This window comes from Phacochoerus africanus, chromosome 8, assembly GCF_016906955.1.
Source record: "Phacochoerus africanus isolate WHEZ1 chromosome 8, ROS_Pafr_v1, whole genome shotgun sequence".
NCBI lineage: Eukaryota > Metazoa > Chordata > Mammalia > Artiodactyla > Suidae > Phacochoerus > Phacochoerus africanus.
In genome coordinates, this window is record NC_062551.1 from 28,597,335 (window position 1) to 28,623,060 (window position 25,726).

General features: G+C 41.3%; 1 protein-coding gene across 3 annotated transcripts in view; it reads left to right on the top strand.

The window, feature by feature from the left end:
* Positions 1-25,726, top strand: part of NFATC3 (nuclear factor of activated T cells 3) — a 138,649-nt gene that overhangs the window by 106,481 nt on the left and 6,442 nt on the right. Inside the window, exon 10 of one of the 3 annotated variants that reach the window (XM_047791566.1) lies at positions 9,426-9,529. The exons of the other annotated variants lie outside the window; for them this stretch is intronic. Within the exon in view, the coding sequence (XP_047647522.1) occupies positions 9,426-9,526 (101 nt within the window). The 3' untranslated portion in view covers positions 9,527-9,529. The remainder of the gene's footprint in view (positions 1-9,425; positions 9,530-25,726) is intronic. 3 annotated transcript variants of the gene reach the window in all.

Genomic DNA, 25,726 nt, shown 5'->3' on the forward strand with positions numbered 1-25,726 from the left:
TCTGTTTCAAAGTAATGTGGCTTTCTCCTCAGGAAAGCTGTTCCTTGCGGTAATAGCAATAGCAGAATACCGACCTTTACCAATTGATGTTCTCTTTCAAGCAGTCCCCTTGGAAGGCTGTGATACATACTTATTCAACCAATTAGAGTATTGTTTAAAATTATTTTGCTGCTTTCTTTTATCTTTGTTACCATTGCTCCGTCTGAAAAACATGTGCTACATCTATAAAATTATCAATGAGTTCTACTCAGATGTTAAAATTTGGGAGTTCCCGTCGTGGCGCAGTGGTTAACGAATCCGACTAGGAACCATGAGGTTTCGGGTTCGGTCCCTGCCCTTGCTCAGTGGGTTAACAATCCAGCGTTGCTGTGAGCTGTGGTGTAGGTTGCAGACGCGGCTCGGAGCCCACGTTGCTGTGGCTCTGGCATAGGCCGGTGGCTACAGCTCCGATTCAACCCCTAGCCTGGGAACCTCCATATGCCGCGGGAGCGGCCCGAGAAATAGCAACAACAACAACAACAAAAAGACAAAAAAATAAAAAATAAAATTTGTATACCTGGAGCTGTAATTTGTCCTGAACATTTCTGTTTTCTGTGCATTCCAGTGTGTATGTCCCCAGTTTTTGGACCAGGTGATATACATGAAAACAGTACAGAAATATAGAAATTGATATGGCTGTGTTTTAAGCATTTTAATTAAGATTATAGTATTGTTAAAATAGTCTATCTTAGACCTTTAAATACAGGCCCATTTAATTTGTGATTGAGCTGAATCCAGTTACGACTTTGCATTAGAGTCCCTCAGTTCCCTCTTGTCCTCCCTTTGTTCACAGACTAACAGAGCCACAGCTGCAGCTTTTCAGCAGAGAGGAGGATACATGTTAAATATAACTTGACCTGCTGTTGTGGTGAAAAGTGACACTACCACTTGCAGGCTCTGTGCAGTAACATGCTGATCCTGAATGTAGGACAGTTGCTAATTCAGCCGTAAACAGGGACTCTAGACATGACCTCAAGCAGATGAGGCTGCTTTTAAGTAGCAAGGGAATGATAAACACAAGATTCAGGTGGTTAACTTGGATGGTATGGAGGAGAGGTAAATATTATTGTCTGTTCTATTTCACCTGTTGGTGTTTCACTGGTGTTTATTGTATTTAAATTAATAAAACACAAGAAAGTTATGCATAGCCAATAAGGAGAATGGGTCACAAATGAGCTGTTGAATCACTTAGGGACTCAGTAATAGAGGGAAGTAGATAATACTGAACTTTGTCTTTTAACTGGGAACTCGAGAATTCTTCATAAGGCATACATGTACCATCCAGCCTCAAACATAACTTAATGATGAACAATTCCAGAGGCAGAAAGATCCTGCAGATAATACTCATGTAGGCTTTGAATCATGGCTCATGCAGAACTGATCATGACGGGGATTCAGGACCTTAGACACAATCACTCTTGGACACATATTAAGAAAATTTAATTTTGAGACCCAGCAAAGCAAGATCTTTTATTTCTCCTGTCAAGTGTATCTCTATATCTCACATGAGCACAAATTAGTTGTACCCCATTTGAACAAATATTTTTCTTTGAGTCAACTTTGCACTAGAATTTATATATAAGCTAGGAAAAATACAGGAGATTTTTAAGTAGCCAGCATATCAGAAGTCTTCAAAATAAGTTCACTTCAAAAAGTGTATTTTAAAGAGTTCCTGTTGTGGCTCAGCATGTTAGGAACCTTAACATAGTGTCCGTGGGGATGTAGGTTCGATTCCTGGGGACTCCCATATATTAAAAAAAAAAAAAAAGAAGAAGAAGAAGAAGAAAGAAAGAAAAGTTTATTTTATTTTCTAATTTTTTTTTTGTCTTTTTTAAGGCTGCTCCTGCAGCATATGGATGTTCCCAGGCTAGGGGTCTGATCAGAGCTGTAGCTGCCAGCCTATGCCAGAGCCACAGCAACGCAGGATCTGAGCCACGTCTGCAACCTACACCACAGCTCACAGCAATGCCAGATTCTTCACCCACTGAGCAAGGCCAGGGATCGAACTCGCAACCTTGTGGTTCCCAGTCGCATTCGTTGACCACTGAGCTAAGACGGGAACTCCAAGAAAAGTTTATTTTAAAATAATTAATGAATTATAGTTATTTCCTGATAATAAAACTTCTGTGGTAGACCCTTTGCTAGTAGCTCATTACTTCTTCCCAGAAATCTAGAAAAAGTGAATTGTTAGCCTTATTTTTAGAGATTTGACTCAGAGAGCTTAGAGATTTGGCTCAGAGAGCTTAAGGACATTACCAGTGTCATATGGCTATAAACACTGGGACTAGGCATCTGAATCCACATCTGTCTGAAATTTAGATCATGTATTTAGTGGTTTCTAAAATAACTATAGTTGATTATATCATCTCACCCCTATGAACATAAGTAAACCTAGTAACTTTCCAATGTCTGCCATGTGTAAGATACAAAGCAAGTATCTAAAGATGTATGCTATTTTAAAATTCATGTCCAGTAGAATACTACTCAGCCATGAAAAGGAACGAAATAATGCCTTTTGCAACAACATGGATGCAGCTAGAGCTAGAGAGTATCATACTAAATGAAGTTAGACAGTGAAAGATAAATACTATATGATATCACTTATATGTAGAATCTTAAATGTGACACAATGGGAGCTCCTGTTGTGGCTCAGCAGTAACGATCCCAACCCAACTGGTATCCATGAGGACTTGGGTTCAATCCCTGGCCTTAACCCTGGGTTAAGGCTTGGCGTTGCTGTGAGCTCTTGTGTAGATTGTAGATGCAGCTCAAATCTGGCATTGCTGTGGCTGTGGTGTAGGCCAGCAGCTGCAGCTCCAGTTTGACCCCTAGCCTGGGAATATTCACGCTGTGGGTGTGGCCCAAAAAAGAAGAAAAAAGAAAATATTCAAACAGCTCTGTTCTGTTTGAAGATATCTGACCTTTTTAAAAAACATTTTTCCCCCTTCTTTTTACATTTCTTTTTTTTTCCATTTTTTTTATTACTCAAATGAATTTATCACATCTGTAGTTGTATAATGATCATAACAAGCTGATTTCACAGGATTTCCATCCCACAGCCCAGGCACATCCCCCCACCCCCCCATCTTTTTACATTTCTGAAGCCTTACATTAGCCTGTCTGTCTGGGTAAGAGAAAGAGTGTAAAATTCTAAATTCTGGTGGAAGATAAGGCAGAATTGAGAGTGAAGTTTTCAGGCATTCTAGCTTTACATCTCCAAGAATGTGGAACAAATTCAGTCTCTTATAATCATACTGTGTATTTAAAAGCATTTTGAATTTAATTTTATTTGGGTTTTTTAAAAGGTCTGACCTTATTTTACTAGCATATTATGTATACTATTTGGTATTTTGTTATTTCCATATATCGAGTTTTGAAAAAAAATTTTTTTAAAGACGCAGTGCATATGGCTTTTATTTTTTTAAATTTATTTTTGCTTTTTAGGGCTGCACCCTTGGCACATGGATGTTCCCAGGCTAGGGGGTGGAATCAGAGCTACAGCTGTCAGCCTACACCACAGCTCAAGGCAACACTGGATCCCCTGCCCACAGAGCGAGGCCAGGGATCGAACCTGCACCCTCATGGTTCCTAGTCATATTCGTTTCCTCGGCACCATGACTGGAACTCTGAATCTTGAAAACTTTTAATGCTATAACATAAAAGAACTTTCTTGGAAGATCTTTTAAAAGAATATTCTATTAGAGTTCCCGTTGCGGCTCAGTGGTTAACGAATCCAACTAGGAACCATGAGGTTGCAGGTTCGATCCCTGCCCTTTGCTCAGTGGGTTAAGGATCTGGCGTTGCCATGAGCTGTAGTGTAGGTTGCAGACTCGACTCAGATCCCGCATTGCTGTGGCTCTGGCATAGGCCAGTGGCTACAGCTCCAATTGGACCCCTAGCCTGGGAACCTCCATATGCCGCAGGTGTGGCCCTAGTAAATGCAAAAGGACAGGAAAAAAAAAAGAATATTCTATCAAATATTCCATTATATAGCTGTACCTTTCTCTGTTTAGCAAGTACAGTGAATAACTTTATTTTTCTCTTTTGGCCACACCCATGGCATGCAGAAGTTCTCGGGCCAGGAAACAAACCTCATGCCACAGCACTGTAGTGGACCCAAACCACTATAGTGACAATACCAGATCCTTAACCTGCTGAGCCACAAGAGAATTCCCAGTGAATAACTTTTTATAAGTATTATTTCCCACTTTTTTTATAGACATCTCTCTGTTTATGTGCTTATATATAAGTTCCTAGAAGTGAGATTGCTAGACCAGTATTTTGAAAATGATTGTTAAATTGTCCTCCATAAACGTTGTGTCAGTTTACATTGCCACTGGCATGTAAGAGAATGCCTATTTCTCTCATAGCTTTACCAACACATTGTGTTATTAAGTGTCTTATTAATTGCCAGTGGAATAGGTGGAAAATAGCTTCTCGGGTTTGAATTTTTGTTTTTGTTTTTTGCTTTTTAGGGCCGCACCCATAGCATATGGAAGTTCCCAGGCTAGGAGTCAAATCAGAGCTGCACCTGCCAGCCTACATCACAGTCATAGCAGTAGAGGATCTGAGCCGCATCTGTGACCTACCACAGCTCATGGCAACACTGGATGTCTGACCCACTGAACAAGACCAGGAATCGAACTCACATCCTCATGGATACTAGTTGGATTCATTTCTCCTGTGCCACAACGGGAACTTCTTGGATGTATTTTAAAAGTAGAGCTAAAGCATTTCCATGTAAGGTGTGAAAGAAGGAGGTTAAAGATGACACCAATGGAAATTTAAAAAAAAAAAAAAAAAAAAAGATGACACCGATGGAGTTTTGGCCTGAGCAGTTGGAAAGATATGGAGTTGCTGTTGGCTAAGATGAGGAAGGCTATGGATACACAGCCACAGCAATGCTAGATCCAAACCGAGTCTACAGCCTACACTACAGCTCACGGCAATGCCGGATCCTTAACCTACTGAGTAAAGCCAGGGATCAAACCTGTGTCCTCACGGATGCTAGTCAAATTTGTTTCTGCTGAGCCATGACGGGATCTCTCTGCTTTCTATTTCTACAACTCTCCCTATTCAAGATACCTCATATAAGTGAAATCAGATATTTGTCTTTTTGTATCTGGCTTATTTCACCTAGCATAGTGTTTCCAAGATTTAGCTATATTGTAACCATGTATCAGAATTTCATTCCTTTTTATGCCTGAATAATATTTCAGTGTATGTATATGCCATATTTTGTTTATCCATTCCTCTGTTGAAAGACATTTCATTTATTTCCACCTTTTGGCTACTGTGAATAATGATGTTATGAATATTGGACTATAGGTAGCTGAGTCTCTATTTTCAACTCTGTTGTATATTTTAGAAGTAGAATTGCTGGATCATTTAGAAATTCTTTGTTCAACTTTTTGAGGAACTGCCAGATGGAAAAGGTAGTGCTTCATTTTACATTAGTACATGAGGATTCCAGTGTCTCCACATCCTTGCCAACACTTTTTTTCATTTAAAAAATAATAATAGAAGTTCCTTTTGTGGCGCAGTGGAAATAAATCCAAATAGGAACCTTGAGGTTGCGGGTTCAATCCCTGGCCTTGCTCAGTGGGTTAAGGATCTGCATTACCGAGAGCTGTGGTGTAGGTTGCAGACATGGCTTGGATCCTGCGTTGCTGTGGCTCTGGCATAGGCCAGTGGCTACAGCTCCGATTAGACCCCTAGCCTGGGAACCTCCATATGCTGCAGAGAGAGAGAGAGAAAGAGAGTATATGGAATACAACTAAATTTTGTGTGTTGATTTTATGTAACTGCTAACTTTTTGTATGTTGATTCCTTAGAACGTTTTACATACAAAATCATTTCATTTGTGAACAGAAGTCATTTTACCTCTTCCTTTCTAATTTGGATGCTGTCATTTCTTTAGCCTAATCACTTTGGCTAGAACTTCCAGTACTGTGTTAAATAGACATGGACAAAGTGAGCATCCTTGTCATGTTCTTGAACTTTCAGTCTGTAATGATTGAGTATGATGTTATCTCTGGGTTTTTCATATATGGCCTTTATCATGTTGAGGAAATTCCCTTCTATTAGTAGTTTATTGGGTGTTTTTACCTCAAAAGAGCATTAAATTTGTCCAGTATTTCTTCTGCATTAATTGAGATGATCATCTAGGTTTTTTCCCCTTCATTCTAGTAATGTACTATTATATTCATTGATTTTAATATGTTGAACGAGTCTTGCATTCTGGGAATAAATCTCCACTTGATCATGATACACTGCTGAACTCAGTTTGCTAGTATTTTTGTTACAAACTTTTGCATCTGTATTCACAGGGGATATACTGTAGTTTTTTTTTCTTGTAGTGCCTTTGGCTGGCCTTGATATCAGGGTAATGCTGGCCTTAAGAATGAGACAGGAAGTATTCTCTTTAATCTTTTGTAAGAGTTTAAGGATTGGTTTTAATCCTTTAAATGTCTGGTCAACGTTTTTAAGATAAGTAAATCAGGTGTTTTTTGGAGCTGTCAACAGTGTTTCAAGGAACTAGAAAAATGTCTCAAGGACTGCAAGTTTCCATAAGCACAGTGTGAAATTATCACTATCAGCCAGCTCATAAAAGCCCCCAGTGTCTGTTGGCCTCTTAGCTTTGTTCCTGGGCTTCTTTCTTCTAATTTATGTGCTGATTTACTTAGAATCTCATGTTCTGTACTTTAGGGTCTCTTTTGAAGGAGTCAGTTGTAAAGATTGGGCAACCGCACTCAGAAAAGAGACTTTTAACAGTATATCTGGAGTCTTTAAAATACTTCGCACATACTATAATCCTTAAGTCATCCTTGAAAACTAGGTGAGTGATCTCAAATTTAGTAAAGGAAAAGCTTAGGGCCAAAAAACTTTGCATAAGGACAGGGATTTCTGGTTTTTGTTTTGTTTTGACCCCATTAGTAAGACTGCATTGGCTCTTCCTTTATTTCCCTCTTTTGTCTGCCCAAGACGTATTTAATTAGCTCACAAAGGCAACATACAGATTCTCCTCTTCCAAGATAAAATAAGCATTCTTCTACTATCTAATAAAAGGTTTGTTCCTTTTATTTGAAGTTGTACAGCAAAGGCCAACAATCAGTTCCTTATAGGCCAAAGAGGAGGCTTTGCCTCATTGTATTTTGGATTCTTTAACTGGGCATCTAAATGTGTTAGCCATTGTCACAAAATGATAACAGTGACTTTCTTTTTTTTTTGCCTTTTAGGGCCACACCTGCAGCATATGGAGGTTCCCAGGCTAGGGATCAAATCAGAGCTGCAGCTGCTGGTCTACACCACAGCCACAGCAACACAAGATACCAGGCCGAGTCTGAGACCTGCGCTGAAGCTCATGGCAACATCGGATCCCTAACCCACTGAATGAGGCCTGGAATCAAACCCGCATCCTCATGAGTACTAGTAGGATTCTTTTCCACTGAGCCACAGCATAAACTCCTGACTTTCAAATATTTTTGACAGTTTCTCACAATAAGAAGTAACTTTTAGGGAGTCCCCGTCTTGGCACAGTGGAAGTGAATCTGACTAGGAACCATGAGGTTTTGGGTTCAATTCCTGGCCTCAATCAGTGGGTTAAGGATCTGGTGTTGCTGTGAACTGTGGTGTAGGTTGAAGACGTGGCTTGGATCGGCTCTTGCGTAGGCCGGCAGCAATAGCTCTGATTTGACCCCTAGCCCTGGGAACCTCCATATGCCTCAGGTGCAGCCCTAAAAAGACAAAACAAAAGTAACTTTTAGGGAGTTCCATAGTGGCTTAGTGGTTAACAAACCCAACTAGTATCCACGAGGACATGAATTCAATCCCTGGCCTTGCTCAGTGGGTTAAGGATCAGGCATTGCTGTGAGCCATGGTTTAGGTTGCGACAGGGCTCGGATCCCACGTTTGTGGCTGTGGCATAGGCTGGCAGGTGCAGCTCTTATTTGACCCCTAGCCTGGGAACCTCCATGCACTTCGAGTTCGGCCCTGAAAAGACAAAAAGACAAAAAAAAAAAAGAGAGAGGGAGAGAAGGTAACTTTTAGGGAGTTCCCATGGTGACTCCATATGCCACAGCTGTGGTCCTATAAAAAGCAAAAAAAAAAGGAAGTGGGTTTTATTCCATGATCCATTTACAACTAATGTGAAAGTCTCCCAAGTCAGTTCTTAACCTTTTTTGAAGGAAAATGCATCCTGTCTTCTGTTTTGTTCCATTTCATTTTATGGTTTTTGTTTTGTTTTTCGGCTGCACCCGCAGCATATGGAAATTCACAGGCCAGAGATTGAATCCAAGCCTCAGCAGCAATCCAGCAGTGCTTGGTCCTTAACCCACTGTGCCACAGCAGGAACTCCTCTTTTTTTTTTTTTTTTTTAGGGCCATGCCTACAGCATATGGAAGTTCCAAGGCTAGGGGTCTAATCAGAACTAGCTGCCAGACTATGCCACAGCAACACAGGATCCAAGCCCTGTCTGCAACCTATACCACAGCTCACAGCAAAGCTGGATCCTTAAGCACTGAGCAAGGCCAGGAATCAAACCCACATCCTCGTGGATACTAGTCAGGTTCATAACCCGCTGAGTCACAGCAGGGACTCCCCTCCAACCTTTTTGTTAATACTGATTTCAACTTGCTGAATTGATTTCATAACTCGCTAATGGATGTGAACTTTATAGTTTAAAAAAATATTCCTCCATAACCCCCAAATTTACCCACACATACATAGTATTTTGACCTCCTACCCTTAGACATTTTGATTCTGTGCTCTGGAGTAGAGCCCAGGATTTTTTTTTTTTTTAATTAAGTGCCCAGATAATGCTGATTTAGCCACAGATAAGTGTTTGGGAACTACTAATTGATGTAATCTAATAAAAACTAGTTTATTTAAAACTAAATCTGGAGTTTTTGCTGTGGCACAACAGGATTGGCTGTGTCTCTGGGCACTGGGATGCAAGTTTGATCCCTGGCCTGGCACCATGGGTTAAGGATCCAGCATTGCTGCAACTGCAGCATAGGTCACAACTGTGCCTTGGATCTGATCCTGGCCCAGGAACTCCATATGCCAGGGGGGTGGGGGATGATGGGAGTGGGGGACAAAACAAAAACAAATCCATCTTTTAAAATCACTGAAGACCATCACTGTAACTTTTGAAAATTATTTCTCTTTTAAATTTAGTAAATAAATCAGCATTGCCTAAACTCTCTGGACTCCAGTATTCATATTATCTGATAAAATGTGGGGAGTCATTTTTTGGAGTGATTGACAAATAAAGAACAACTAAATTCCTCTTGATTATAGAAGAAAAAAACAAGCTGGGCATGTAGTAGATTAAGTTACCCTCTGGTTTGTTCCATTCAGTAGTGATGTTGTCTTCTTTGACACAGACCAGTTTATGTCTGACTTGGAACACCAGCCATCAGGTTCAGCAGAGAAATGGCCTAACCACAGTGAGCTCTCATGTCCAGCTCATATCTGGAGAATCTAGAGGGTGAGTGTTGATTGAAATGTGTCATTGTTTTTGTGCCCAAGTCTGATATTTGCATGCAGTGGCCAGATTTGCATGTGCTGAACAGGAGGGGGTATATAGGGTACCTTCTTGGTAGGGGCCAGCTCATTATCTTTGGAGCTAAACTTTGGCTAGAAGACTCTGCTTTTTTTTTTTTTCCATTAAAAAAAAATTTATTGATGGATAGTTGATTTACAATGTTGTGTGAGCTTCAAGTGTACTGCAAAGTGACTAGGTTACACAATTTTATGTATATATCCTTTTTGAGATTATTTTCCATTATAGGTTATTACAAGATGTTGAATATAGTTCCCTATGCTCTGCAGTCGGGCCTTGTTGGTTTTCTACTGTGTATGTAGTCATGTGTATATATGTTAATCCCAAACTCCTGATTTATCCCTACCCCATCCTTGACCCTCTGGTAACCATATGTGTGTTTTCCTTTTTTCCCCTTTTTTTTTTTTACAAAATAAAATACATATATTTAAACACAATTACATTCACACAGATTATTATAACATGGATCTTAAGAAACAGAGTAAGTGACTCCCTCTGAAGAAGTGGAATGGAAAATATGCTGAGACAAATAGGAAATTTATTCTATACTTTATCCCATTTTGTATGGTGTTCATCTTTACTATTTAGTATTATCTATTACATTTCAATTTTTCTTTAAAAAAATTTAGTTGTATATTATGCAACTAAAATTTATAAAGAAGAAAGCCTTATATATCATTAAATATTTTATATAGCATAATAAAAAGAATAACTTAACTGGTAAGAATAACAAAAATAATACACCCTCTGAAAATAAGTAAAATATAAAATGCATAAATTAGTTAAAAAACAGTGTAACTATATAAATACGTCCTCACAATTTGTTACATCTTATTGATTCTTCAATAAAGGCATTACACCATTCTAGGTGATGTGATAAACAAGACATTATAGACTTTACATTGTACCATGGAGAGAAATGGTTATTAATAATACAATTGTAGACCTATATTATTTAATTGTACAGTTGCATTATTTAATTATAATTATCATAAATTCTTTGATGTAGAGGAAGTCAGAAACAGTTCTAAGAAGACTTCAGCATTCCAAGAATGATGTCAAATGACCCCCTTCATGGTGGATTATGCACTTATTTACTATGGGATATATTTCTTCTTCAGAGATTCCTTGTTTATGTATCAATTGTAGATTTTTGGTTTGCAGTTATTCTGAAGTTTTGATATGAGTCTATATGTATACGAGATTGTTTTAAGTTGTTGTTCTCTTAATTGCAACTTCATCTCCAGTGTCCTGCATTTGTACCCACCTCTTCTCATGATTTCTGATTTTGGTGGTATAATTGTGCATGGATGATTTCATATCTTTACTGTATATATACCTTTACTGGTGAGCCTTGTCATTTGTGGAATTTTTGTTTCCTGTTGCTGTCTTTTCTTTTCTGCCTAGAGAAGTTCCTTTAGTATTTGTTGTAAGGCTGATTTAGTGTTGCTGAATTCTCTCAGCTTTTGCTTATCTGTGAAGGTTTTGATTTCTCCTTTAAATCTGAATGAGAGCCTTGCTGGGTAGAGTAATCTTGGTTGGAGGTTTTTTCCTTTCATCATGTTAAGCATATCATGCCACTCCCTTCTGGCCTGCTGAAAAATCTGCTGATAACCTTATTGGTATTCCCTTGTATGTTACTTGTTTCTTTTCCCTAGCTGCTTTCAAGATTTTCTCTTTGTCTTTAATTTTGGTTAGTTTGATTAATATGTGTCTCAGTGTATTCCTCCTTGGGTTTATTTTATATGGTACTCGTTGTGCTTCCTGGATTTGAGTGGTTCCTTTCCCATTTTAGGGAAATTTTCTGCTATTATCTCTTGGAATATTTTTTCTGTCCCCTTCACTCTCTCTTCTCCTTCTGGCACCTCTATAATATGGATGTTGTTGTGTTTCACGTTGTCCCAGGATTCTCTGAGACTCTCTTCATTTGTTTTCAGTCTTTTTTCTCTTTTCTGTTCTGCATCCGTAATTTCCACTAATCTGTCCTTCACCTTGCTTATTCGTTCTTCTGCCTCCTGTATTCTGCTGTTGGCTGCCTCTAGTGAAGTTTTTATTTCAGTTATTGTATTTTGCATCTCTTCTTGTTTAAGTTTTATGTCTTGTATCTCTTTGGTCAGTGTTTCCTGTAAGTTATCCACCTTTGCCTCCAGTTTATTCCCAATGTCTTGTGTCATCTTCAGCATCAACAATCTAAAGCCTTTTTCCTGGAGGCTAAGAATCTCCTGTTGCTTAGCTGATTTTCTGGGGTTTTTCCTTTCTCCCTCGTCTGAATATAGTTCTCTGTCTTTTCATTTTTATAGGTTTTTGGTGTGGTGACCTTTTTACAGATAATAGGGTTGTAGCCTCTCTTACTTCTGGTGTCTGCCCCCCTTGTGGCTGAAGTCTGTATGGGGGCTTGCTGTAGGCTTCCTGATGGGAGGGGCTGATGCCTGCCCACTGGTAGGTGGAGCTGATTCTAATCCCTCTGGTGGGTGGGGCTTAGTCTCTGGATGAGATTAGAGGCAGCTGTGTGCCTGAGGGGTCTTTAGGTAGCTTGTTTACTGAGGGGTGGGGCTGTAATCCCACCTGGATTGTTGTTTGCCCTGGGGCTTCTCAGCGCTGACTGATGGGTAGGGCCAGATTTTCCCAAAATGGCCACTTCCAGAGAAAGTCAGCTGCTGAATATTCCCGAGAGTTTTGCCTTCAGTGTCCGTCCCTCACAACAAGCCACATTCACCCCTGTTTTCCCAGGATGTCCTTCAAGAACTGCAGTCAGGTTTGACCCAGATTACTATGGAGACCTCGATCTGCCCTGGGATCCGTGCACATGGAAGTCCATGTGCACCTTTTAAGAATGGGGTCTCCGTTTCCCCCAGTCCTGTGGAGCTCCTGTGCACAAGCCCCACTGGCCTTCAATGCCAGATGCTCCACGGGCTCTTTCTCCCAGTGCCAGATCCCCACACGTGAGGGTTTGATGTGGGACTCAGAACTCTCACTCTGGTAGGTGAGTCTCTCTCCGTGAACCAGTTTTCAGTCTGTGGAGCTTCCCACCAGGGAGGTATGGGTTGTTTATATCATGAAATCACCTCTCCTACCTCTTGATGTGGTCTCCTCTTTTTCTTCTGGAGTAGGGTATCTTTTTTAAGGTTTCCGGTCCATTTGGGTGGGGATTGCTCAGCTTTTAGTTGTGAATTTTGTTGTTCTTAGGAGAGAAGTTGAGCTCCAGTCCTTCTATTCTGCCATATTAATCCTCTCTCAGAAGCTTGATTTTTATTTTCAGTTAATGGAAGGAGAACAGTGTACAGAGAGCTCCCATATGTGTGTTTTCTATGTCTGTGAATCCAAATGGCATTATTTCATTCTTTTCCATGGCTAAGTAATATTCCATTATTATGTGTGTGGGAATGCATGCCTGTGTGTGTCAAGACTCTGCTTTTTAAATCTAACCACAGTCGCAGTCTCACACTTGTACTTATAAATTTAGTCTGGGTTTGAATAGAAGGCCAGCATTGATTGGATTTATTAAACCAAAGCAGAGGGAGGCCTATCTGTATGAATTCTATGGCTTGGATGCCGAATAAGTTGGTTGATGATCAGGTGTGTAAGCCTACTCATTTCTGGTCAAGTACTCTAAGTTTTGATGTAAGGCAGTAGGGAATGATAATAAAGCAGGAAATGTTAGCCATTTGCCAAAGGCAACCTGGATCATTTACCCTTGAGCCTGCCCTTTAGGCCCATGTTTGCACTCCCGGAAGTTCACCCAGGGCTCCATTTGGAAGGAATCAGTGCTTGTGAGGGAGGGAGCTGGGCCTCAGACCTCTCTACCTCAGCAACCAACCATAGCCCTCCCTTTCCCTCACACAGACAGCTTCTTTCTTCAAAGACTCTCGAAGACACATGAGAAAGTCTATGATGGAAATTATAAATATACAGGAAGTTCCTGTTGTGGCACAGCGGAAATGAACCCTACTAATATTGAATATGCGGGTTCAATCCCTGGTCTTGCTCAGTGTCTTGGGGATCCACCGTTGACGTGAGCTCTGGTGTAAGTCGCAGACGCAACTTGGATCCCGAGTTGCTGTGGCTATGGTATGGGCCGGCAGCTATAGCTCCGATTAGACTCCTTGTCTGGGAACTTTCATATGTCACAGGTGCAGTCCTAAAAAAAAAAAGAAGAAGAAGAAGAAAAAGAAATTATAAATATACGGCTTGTAATTCTCAAAATGCCATTTGAATTTGATTTTAATGAAATTAGATTTGGAAGAGGACTTAGAAATCATGCCCACTACCCAACTCTTTATACTGAAGATACTAAAGCCTGCTAATTAGCCATAGGACCAAAACCCTGGCTTTTCCCAGAAGCTGGGCCAGCGTCACCTGGTTTTACATCATTGGCAACGAAATTTCTACCTGTCTATAAAACTCTCAGGAGAGTTATACCCAGAAGGACTTAAATGAATATCCTCACATGATTGTTATAGTTGAGAAAATCAATTCAAAGACTGAGTTGCCCTCTGTAAATCAACTATAATAAAAAATGCTTTAAAAAAAGATTAAGTTGGGAGTTCCCGTTGTGGCGCAGTGGTTAACGCATCCGACTAGGAACCATGAGGTTGCAGGTTCTGTCCCTGGCCTTGCTCAGTGGGTTGACGTTCCAGCGTTGCCGTGAGCTGTGGTGTAGGTTGCAGATGCGGCTCGGATCCTGCATTGCTGTGGCTCTGGCGTAGGCTGTCGGGCTACAGCTCCGATTCGACCCCTAGGTCGCAGGAGCAGCCCTAGAAATGGCAAAAAGACCAAAAAAAAAAAAAAAAAGATTAAGTTGGGGGAGTTCCCGTCATGGCTCAGTGCTTAACGAATCTGACTAGGAGCCATGAGGTTGCAGGTTCGATCCCTGGCCTCGCTGTGGCTGTGGTGTAAGCCAGCAGCTGTGGCTCTGATTGGACCCCTAGTCTGGGAACCTCCATGTGCTGCGGGTGCGGCCCTAAAAAGAAAAAAAAACAAAACTAAGTTGGAGTTCCCTTCATGGTGCAGCAGAAACGAGTCCGACTAGGAACCATGAGGTTGCGGGTTCCACCCCTGGCCTTGCTCAGTGGGTTAAGGGTCTGGCATTGTCGTGAGCTAAGGTTTAGGTTGCAGACTCGGCTGGGATCTTGCATTGCTGTGGCTATGACGTAGGCCATCAGCTGTAGCTCTGATTAGACCCTCACCCAGGGAACCTCCATATGTCAAGAGTGTGGCCCTAAAACAAAACAAACAAACAAAAAGATTAAGTTGCCTTAGTCAACATCAAAGCTGAACCAAAATTAAAGCTTATTTTTTCTAGTGTTTACTCCATTGTTCTTCCCATGTGTGAAGGAACAAGTTGGTCACTAGTGATCTCGGTAAGAAATGTGTCTGTGGATGGAGTTCCCGTCGTGGCTCCGTGGTTAATGAATCTGACTAGGAACCATGAGGTTGCAGGTTCGATCCCTGGCCTTGCTCAGTGGGTTAAGGATCCAGCATTGCTGTGAGCTGTGGTATAGGTCACAGACACGGCTCAGATCCCGCGTTGCTGTGGCTGTGGTGTAGGCCAGCGGCTACAGCTCCAGTTAGACCCCTACCCTGGGATCTTCCATATGTAGCATGTGTGGCCCTAGAAAGGACAAAAAGACAAAAAATAAAAATAAAAAAAAAGAAATGTGCCTGTGAAATGAAGGGATCAATGGATGACTAAGGAGTGAACATGAGGTAAGAACATAGAAACGGCAGTGTAGATGACTCCTTTAAGATGTTAAACAGTGAAAGAAAAAAACCATACAGACCCATGTGGGTCTAGGATTTTATTAGTTTGTTTACTTGCTTATTTGAGATAGAGACATACCCATATTTAATGCTGAGAAGAATCCAGGAGGAGAGAGTGGGTGAGTAGATTGATTAAAGAGTTGGAAGAGTAGAAAAAGTTGATGGAGCAAGGTCTTGAAAAAGCAAGCCTGTAGGATTCATAGTATAGGTTGTGGAATGAGTCATGCGGATTGTCTTACAGCACTGGGGCTCAGTTTGGGCCCTGGAGACAATGGATTTGGCAGTATATAGAAATGGACAAAATTACTCAGAGATGTACAAAATTAATAAAAAATATAGAGAAGGACAGGGTTTTGTTTTTTTTTTTTTTTTGTCTTTTCGCTATTTCTTTGGGCCGCTTCCGCGGCATATGGAGGTTCCCAGGCTAGGGGTCGAATCGGAGCTGTAGCCGCCGGCCTACGCCAGAGCCACAACAACGTGGGATCCGAGCTGCGTCTGCGACCTACACCACAGCTCACGGCAACACCGGATCGTTAACCCACTGAGCAAGGGCAGGGACCGAACCCACAACCTCATGGTTCCTAGTCGGATTCGTTAACCACTGCGCCACGACGGGAACTCCCAGAATCGCACATCTTAACCCAAATTGAAAATCTTTCCTTCCTTCCTTCCTTCCTTCCTTCCTTCCTTCCTTCCTTCCTTCCTTCCTTCCTTCCTTCCTTCCTTCTTTCTTTCTTTTTCTTTCTTTCTCTTTTTGCTTTTTAGGGCCACACTTGTGGCATATGGAAGTTCCCAGGCTAGGGTTCAAATTGGAGCTGCCAGCCACAGCCACAGCAATCCCAGATCTGAGCCATGTCTGTGACCTACACCACAGCTAATAGCAATACCGGATCCTTAAACCACTGAGAAAGGCCAGGGAGCGACCCAAATCCTCATGGGTGCTAGTCGGGTTCATTACCACTGAACCACAACAGGAACTCCAGAAATTTCTTATTTTGGCTTTTTTTTCCCCCTACAGTTCAGTTTTTTCAGATACAAAAACATACGTAGGAGTTCCCGTCATGGCTCAGTGGTTAACGAATCCAGCTAGGAACCATGAGGTTGTGGGTTCAATCCCTGGCCTTGCTCAGTGGGTTAAGGATCCTGCGTTGCTGTGGCTCTGGTGTAGGCCAGTGGCTACAGCTCCGATTAGACCCCTAGCCTGGGAACCTCCATATGCCACGAGAGTGGCCCAAGAAATGCCAAAAAGACAAAAAAAACAAAACAAAACAAAACAAAAACCAAACATATGTATTAGAGTTCTCTTCTGGCACAGTAGCTTAAGGATCCAGCATTGTCATTGAAGCAGCCTGGGTCACTGCTCTTACATGGATTTGATCCCTACCCTGAGAACTTCCACATGCAGCTGGTGCCACACAACAACAACAACAAAAATATATATGTTGGAGTTATTTGGTGGCTCAACAGTTTAAGGATCCAGCTTTGTCACTGCTATAGCTCTGGTTACTGCTGTGGCATGAGTTGGATCTCTGGCCCAAAACTTTTTTTGCATGTTGTGGACACAGCCAAAAAAAAAACATACATGCTGATACTTGAATATACTTTCAAGTAACTCTTTATCAGCTGGACATTTAATGTATGTTTTTGTAGAATGTTTTAACAACTTTTTTCTAGAAGAAAGACTTGTATGACACTCGGTATGGCATAACATGTGTAAAAGGAAAGACCCATAATAATAGGCCTGATCTCCCCCTCAGTCAGTTGTGAAATAAAAAGTATCATAATTTCCCTTTATTAGTATTAAAACTAATGTTAAAAATGAAGACTAGATTTCCCATTGTGGTGCAGTGGAAATGAATCCAACTAGGAACCATGAGGTTGTGGGTTCGATCCTTGGCCTTGCTCAGTCGGTTAAGGATCCGGTGTTGCCCTGAGCTATGGTATAGGTCTCAGACACGACTCAGATCCCACAGCCAGCGGCTACAGCTCCAATTAGACTCCTAGCCTGGGAACCTCCATATGCCGCAGGTGTGGTCCTAGAAAAGGCAAAAAGACAAAAAAAAAAGGTGAAGATTATATAGGAGTTCCCGTGTGGCTCAGTAGGTTAAGGATCTAGAGTTATCACTGCAGTGGCTTGAGTCACTACTGTGGCACATGTTCAGTCCCTGGTCTGAGAGCTTCCATATGCCGAAGGTATGGCCAAAAAATAAAAAAGTGTAGAATTTCTGATGGTTGTACATATAATTTTCAATTTGTCCTATGTTGAGAAGCTGTCTAGACTTCAGTGTGAAAGTTAAAATAACTTAGTTAAAAACTTGGTTTGAGGAGTTCTTGCTATGGCACCGTGGGTTAAGAATCTGACTACAGCATTTGGGTTACTGCAGAGGCATGGGTTTGATCCCCAGCCTGGTGCCAGGAAATGTTGTCTGTAGCTGAGTAGCCATGTGACTAAACTCAGTTACTAGAGAAAAATGAATTAGGTTAGTTAGCAAGCAGTCTACCCACAGGTACATTCTAAATTTTCAGAAACTTTTTTTCTCTCTATAGCTTAAAATAGCAAATTAGTCACATTTTGAATGCAACTTAATTCTTCAGCTCATTTCATAAATAGTTGAATTCAGTATTTTATGGGTTTTGGGTTTTTTTGGTTTTTGTTTTTGTTTTTGTTTTTGTTTTTGTCTTTTTCGGGCCACACCTGAGGCATATGGAGGTTCCCAGGCTAGAGGTCGAATCGGAGCTACAGTTGCCGACCTACACTAGAGTCACAGCAACACCAGATCCGAGCCAAGGCAGTGGCCTACATCATAGCTCATAGATAGCAACGCTGGATTCTTAACCCACTGAGTGAGGCCAGGGATTAAACCTGCAAACCTCATGGGTCCTAGTTGGATTTGTTTCCATTGCGCCACGATGGGAACTCCTTTTTTTTTTTTTTTTTTTAATGTATTTATTTTAGATGCAATTTTTATAAATTATCTAATAACTTAAAAGTAATCTTTAAGAAAACTGTGCTATAGAGTAATAAACTATAAAGTAATATTAGTTTCTCATTCATTTAAAATCATTTTTAAGCATTCTCATTGTGGCACAGTGGGTTAAGGATCCCATGTTCTCTCTGGCAGCGTGGGTTCAATCCTTGGCCTGGATCAATGAATTAAAGTATCACATTGCCCCAGCTTCGGCGTAGGTTGCAGCTGAAGCTTAGATTCAGTCCCTAGCCTGGGAACTTGCATATGCTGCAGATGTGGGGAAAAAAATTATTTCTATTCTTTTGCTTCCAAATTTATCTCGTTTCTTCATTTCAAGTGAAATTCAGAAAACAGTTACACCAATATATAGTCTTCATTTTATATGAAGTAATGTCATTATAAAATTGTTCACCGGGGAGTTTCCATTGTGGCTCAGTAGTTAACGAATCCGACTAGGAACCACAGGGTTGTGGGTTCGATCCCTGGCCTTGTCAGTGGGTTAAGGATCTGGTGTTGCCGTGAGCTGTGGTGTAGGTTGCAGACGTGGCTCAGATCCCGCGTTGCTGTGGCTCTGGCATAGGCCAGTGGCTACAGCTCTGGTTGGACCCCTAGCCTGGGAACCTCCATATGCTGCAGGAGCGGCCCAAGAAATGGCACAAAAAGACCAAAAAAAAAAATTGTTCTCCAGGTGTTCCTGTCGTGGCCCAGCAGAATCATGAGGCTGCTGGTTTGATCCCTGGCCTCGCTCAGTGGGTTAAGGATCCAGCATTGCTTTGAGCTGTGGTGTAGGTCTCATATGCAGCTTGGATCTTGCATTATTATAGCTGTGGTATAGGCCCACATCTGTAGCTCTGATTTGACCCCTACCCTGGGAACTTCCATATGCCATGGGTGAGGCCATAAAAAAGCAAAAAAAAAAAATAATAATAGTAATAATAAATAAATAAATAAATAAAAATAAAATTGTTCACCTAGAGAATGAATTAAACCTCAATCTTAGAGTGTAGGGAAAGGAGTAAAAGATAAATTTGCCAGTCTTTGATGAATGTTCATTGCAGCTTTATCTTTTTATTTTTACTTTTTTTAAGGACCCATACCAACAGCATATGGAAGTTCCCAGGCTAGGGGTTGAATTGGAGCTGCAGCTGCTGGTCTACACCACAGCCACAGCAACACCAGATCCAAGCCTTGTCTGTGACCTGCACCACAGCTCTCGGCAATGCCCGATCCTAACCCACTGAGCAGGGCCACATATCAAAACCACATCCTCATGGGTACTAGTTGGGTTTGTTACTGCTGAGCCACAATGGGAATTCCCAATTGCAGCTAAGATGAAATAATATACATAACCAAAGTCTGATTATACCCTGAAATACTTTGCAGAAATGATCAAGATGTTATAGATGCTAGTTTTGGACTTTTGTGTATTTGACAATGTGCATCCCCCTACTCCAGAGGCCATGCCTTGGGTTACTCTGCCCCTCCACCTGATGGTGAGATTTCATACCACACTATGCTTGCCTGCTCTACTCTGAGTGCTTCAGCATTGGAAATAGCTTTAAATAAGAGGTCTGTTGTTACTCACATACCTTATTCTTGTGTAGAGAAGTTTTTTCTTATAGCAGCTATTGCAGGTGGCTCTGATGACTTCTTTTGTGGTGGCACAGGCAATCCAGGTGTTGAGGTAATGGGAGTCAGGGATGGTGGCTGCTACAAGTGGGCCAAATGCTGTGACCTACATAACCTGTTACCATGGGTATTGACTCTTGTTCTAGGCTTTTTTTTTTTTTTTTTTTGACTGAACTGCAACATATGGAGTTCCCAGGTCAGGAATCAGATCCAAGCCACAGTTGTGATCTAAGCCTCAGCTGTGGCAACACTGGATCCTTAACCCACTGTACTGAGCCGGTACTTGAACCTGTGTCCCAGCACTCCCAAGGCACTTCTGTTCCTGTTGTACCACAGCGGGAGCTCCTTGTTCTAGAATATTAATTCATTATACTCTTTATGTGGGGGAAATGATAAAATTATACAGGAGGGGCATAAGCAACTTTATGTTCTTTTCTTAAATTGGTGGAAAAAAATAAAGCCACCTCCATGCTTTATGGAGTAGTTTAAATATATTGATAAATTAATGCATCTCTACATTCAAAAGGAAGTGAAAATGAAATTGCAAGCATTAATTTTTTTTTTTTTTGGTCTTTTTAGGGCCATACCCGCAACATATGGAGGTTCCCAGGCTAGGGGCTGAATTAGAGCTGTAGCCACTGGCCTATGCCACAGCTACATACCATCTGATCTGAGCCGCATCTGCAACATATACTGCAGCTCACAGCAATGCTGGATCCTCAACTCACTGAGCGAGGCCAGGGATTGAACCTGCATCCTCATGGTTCCTAGTCGGATTCGTTTCTGCTGAGCCACGATGGGAACTCCCCATAATAATTTTTAATTTGCTTAAGTTGACACTCAAATTTTGGCCAGTCACATTAGAAGTCTAGGAACACAGAGATGGGAGCCAGGTTCCAGAGCTTCCAGCCTAAAGGAGAAGTGAGGGCAAAGGAGAGCAGTGGACTTGTATACCGTACTGCACTCAAGTTATTGCTAAAGGATGGTGAAAGGACGGCTGTGTTGTAGTTCTGACTTTGTCCTAAAATTCATATTCAGTAGCTTTTATTTGCACATAATATGTGTTGTTGTTTTGGCAAGTCCCCAGATTATATTTAAGATACACTTGACACGTGATTTCAGTCAGCACTCAGTATTTACCAAGCAATAACGATTCAGTGGAGAACAAGATAGACAAGTTCCTTGCCCTGTTGGAACTTAAATCTGCTTACTAATTATTATGTATTAATGTTATGTATTAAAGTACATTTGAGTATAGTCAAATGTATTAAAGTACATTTGAGTACTTCTTTGTGGGAAATCTTCTTGGCTTTATCCTAGTCTTAAAATCCTAAACTCAGGAGTTCCCGTTGACTAGTATCCATGAGGATATGGGTTTGATCAGTGGCCTCACTCAGTGGGTTAAGGATCCAGCATTGCTGCAAGCTGCAGTTTTAGGTCGAAGACTCAGCTCAGATCTGGCATTGCTGTGGCTGTGGCATTAGAATGGCAGCTACAGCCCAATTCAACCCCTAGCCGAGAAACTTAAATATGCTGCAGGTGCAGCTCTAAAAAGGAAAGGGAAAAAAATCCTGAACTGTCAAGAACCTTCTAGATTGCTTCTACTAAATGAGGTTAGGCACACTATGTAAAAGAACGGCATAACTTTGGTAAGGGGGAACAGAAGCAACACAGCTTTGATCAGGCTTTTGCTATAAAGGTCACTACCTGGTTACTGCAGAAAATCATGTGTTAATCCTTATTATCAAATTGTACTTGGTAAGTGGGTGGATAGTACTAATTATAGACCCACATCCTTAAGAAAAGGTAAGCACTGACTTCCTCATAAAGGCACAGGAAGGAGCTCCCTGGTGGCCTAGTTGGGTTAAAGATCCAGTGTTGGCACTGCAGCGGCTCAGGCCACTGCTGTGGCACAGGTTTGACCCTGGCCTGGGAACTTCCACATGCCATGGATACAGCCAAAAACAATAAATAAAGACATAGGAAAACAGTATATGATTTTTTTTTTTTTTTTAAGACCACAGGTACGGCATAGGGAAGTTTCCAGGCCAGGGGTCGAATCAGAGCTACAGCTGCTGGTCTACACCACAGCCAAGGCAACACCAGATCCGAGCTGCATCTATGACCTATAACCTACAAGGGGCCAGGGATCAAACCCATATCCTCATGAATGCTAGTCTGGTTCGTTTCCACTGAGGCACAGCAGGGAACACTTATCACATGATTTTTGATGATGATAAAGCACCTTTTTTTTTTGAATGGCCACACCAGTGGCATGTGGAAGTTCCCAGGCCAGGGATTGAATCTGAGCTGCAGCTATGTTAACACTGGATTCTTTAACCCACTGAGCTGGGCCAGGAACCAAACCTGAGAATCCGCAGTTATCTGAGCCGCTGCAGTGGGATTCTTAACCCACTGTACCACAGAGGGGACCCCTTAAGCAACATGTTTAATCATCTTGTTTTTAAACTTGAATAATAAGATAAGAATTGAATAAGGTGTATTTCATGGCAGTCTGAAACATCTTTTTTTTTTTTTTTTTTCCCTTTTTAGAACCTCACATGTGGCATATGCAAGTTCCCAAGCCAGGGGCCTACACCATAGTCACACCAACACCAGCTCCAGGCCGCATCTGCAGCCTACACCACAGCTCACAGCAATGCCAGATCCTTAACCCGCTGAGCAAGGCCAGGGATCAAATCCACATCCTTATGGATACTAGTCAGGTTCGTTTCTACTGAGCTACAATGGCAACTCCTGCCTGGAACATCTTTGAAGCTACCATCTTTGGAAGGAATAATCGATGAGAAAAGATAGCTTGAATTCAAGCTCAAGAATTGATTTATATTTGGCTTTTTGCCGTGCTGTGAGACCTGTCTAAATAGACACTGCCAAAATTAAAATCAGATGCCATGTGTTACGTTAGTCTTATTAATATTCCTGGTCCCTTTCCTACCCTCCAACTTCATCAACTTTCAGTGTACTAGTTCCAGATAGCTTCCAAGTAATTGTATTGAATTAGGATTCGTATATTCAAGACATCAGAAATTGATGTTTCCTCTTTAAAAAGGTCCTTGGGGAGTTCCCGTCGTGGCGCAGTGGTTAACGAATCCGACTAGGAACCATGAGGTTGCGGGTTCGGTCCCTGCCCTTGCTCAGTGGGTTAACGATCCAGCGTTGCCGTGAGCTGTGGTGTAGGTCGCAGACGCGGCTCGGATCCCGCGTTGCTGTGGCTCTGGTGTAGACTGGCAGCTACAGCTCCGACTCGACCCCTAGCCTGGGAACCTCCACATGCCGCGGGAGCGGCCCAAGAAATAGCAAACAAAACAGAACAAAACAAAAAACCAAAATAAATAAATAAATAAATAAGGTCCTTGTCCTTCAGGAGCTCACAGGCTATTTGAGAGACAGATAACACTGATGCCTATTGATAACCTAATGTGATGAGTAATCTTCGAGGCCTTGCACAGAGATCGAAGGCCATCCTTGTGCTTCCTTTTAGCATGAGACTAACTCATAGACCCACACATTAAATCCACACTGAAAACAGTGTTTGTTCCTGTTGTTACGACAGAGGTGCCAAAGGCTGCCTTGTCTATTTATGTCCCTTTATATTCTATATAAGGGTTAAAAAAAAAAAAAAAACCTCCATTATACTTATGAGGAAACTGAAATGTATTGCCATGCAAAGCATTCCCATAATTTTTCATTTACATAGAAATTGTTTCAGTGAGTTATTTTTATCACTCAGGAATCGGTTTAGATTAATTCCATCCTTCATCATGAATGGTCAATAAAGCCTTGCCTGGAAAAATTATTTAAAAAGCATCCTCATCATTCCCACTGTGGCACTGTAAGTTAAGGATCTGGCATTTTTGCAGCTATGGCATAGATCACTGCTGTGGGTTGGATTCAGTCCCTGGTCTGGGAACTTCCATATGCTGTGGGTGTAGCCAAGAAAAAGAAAAAAAAAAAAAAGCACCTTCTATCTGGAGTTTTCCTGTGACACAGTGGATTAAGGATCTGGCATTGTTACTAAAGTTGCTGCTGTGGCAAGGGTTCAATCCCTGCCCCTTGGAATTTCCACATGCCATGGGTGCAGCGAAAAGAAAAAAAAAAAAGCACCCTCTGTCTGACAAAGACCTTCATAAGTCTGTATCAGTGACCTTCAGAAATTGATCTCAAGGAGTTCCTGTTGTGGCGCAGTGGTTAACGAATCTGACTAGGAACCATGAGGTTGCGGGTTCGATCCCTGCCCTTGCTCAGTGGGTTAACGATCCAGCGTTGCTGTGAGCCGTGGTGTAGGTCGTAGACTCGGCTCAGATCCCACACTGCTGTGGCTCTGGCGTAGGCTGGTGGCTACAGCTCCAATTAGACCCCTAGCCTGGGAACCTCCATATGCCGTGGGATTGGCCCCAGAAAAGGCAAAAAAGACAAAAAATAAATAAATAAAAAAGAAATTGATCTCAATTAATAACTATTAGAGTTCACCAGCACTGCTTAATATTCACCTTTTTGTAATTAGAGACTTTTGCTTCTAGTCCTACTTACTTACTATTCTACATGAAAACTAACCACAGTCGAGCCAAATTTTCATCCTTCACTCCTTTGTCCTTCTGAGTGCTGGCACTTGAAAATTTGTTGACAAATCACAGACTTTTACAGTTTAAGAGACCTTTATTAATGTAACACCATCATTATATAGATAAGGAAACAGGAGTCTTAGATGTATGAAGTAATTTGTCCAAGGACACACATGGAATTAGTGGCAGAACTTATATTCATAGCAAAAGTTCTCTCTCTTTTTTTTTTTTTAGTAATTTATTCTTTTTTCTTTATTTCATATAGTTTTTCTTTACTTACTTATTAAATTTATTTTTTGGCCAGACGTACAACATTTGGAAGTTCCCAGGCCAGGGATCAAACCTGTGGGACAGTAGCTACCTGAGCCACGTCAGGGACAGTGCTGGATACTTAACCCATGGAGCCACATGGCAACTCCCCAAAAGAAATTTCCAGGCCATTCTTCTGTTTACATATTTTCTTTCCCAGGTCTTATTTTCTCATCAGATGACAAGGCTACTTCCACTCTTTTTTTCCCCCCAGCCTTTTGCTCTTCAAGTGGAACTGTGAAATTTCTCCCATATTCAGTCTCTAGTAAGATGACTTAAATCTCTTCTTGCTCTGACCAACCATTCACTGTAGTCTCTTACCCACAGGGTTTTTCCATTTGGATATTCTAATTTCCAAATCCAGTTCCAGACCTAACCCAACACCTTCCTCCTCTAAATTCCTCCTCAGCTTATTTCCAGGAGTGACAGCACGATTATTCCTAGACTTAAAAACCTTGGTGGTAGTGGCGAATCAATCCTTCTTTCCTCTCCTTCTTCTAACCATCCACCCCACTCATTCTCCCTCCCCTAGAAACACCACATTTGTCCAAATCCTTTACATTTTCTTTGTCTAAATAATTTCCCTGCTCTTCTACTCTTTTGGCCTCTAAAAAGTAATAGGTGTTCTGAAACCAATTCCATTACTTACTAAGCAAATTGTGAACCGGCAAAAAGCCTCTGTTAGCTGATTTGTGAAGTGTGGTAATAGTGATCATAAAATGTTAAGATTAATTGGAATATGATATAAAATTTCAGTTGTAAAGCTTATTAATCCATGGATGCTCAATAAATATTTGTGGAGCAAATGTTAATGTCCTTCTTCTTATGGTCATAATGAATGAATGAGTTTGAAGAATATTTTTTAGTTAAGA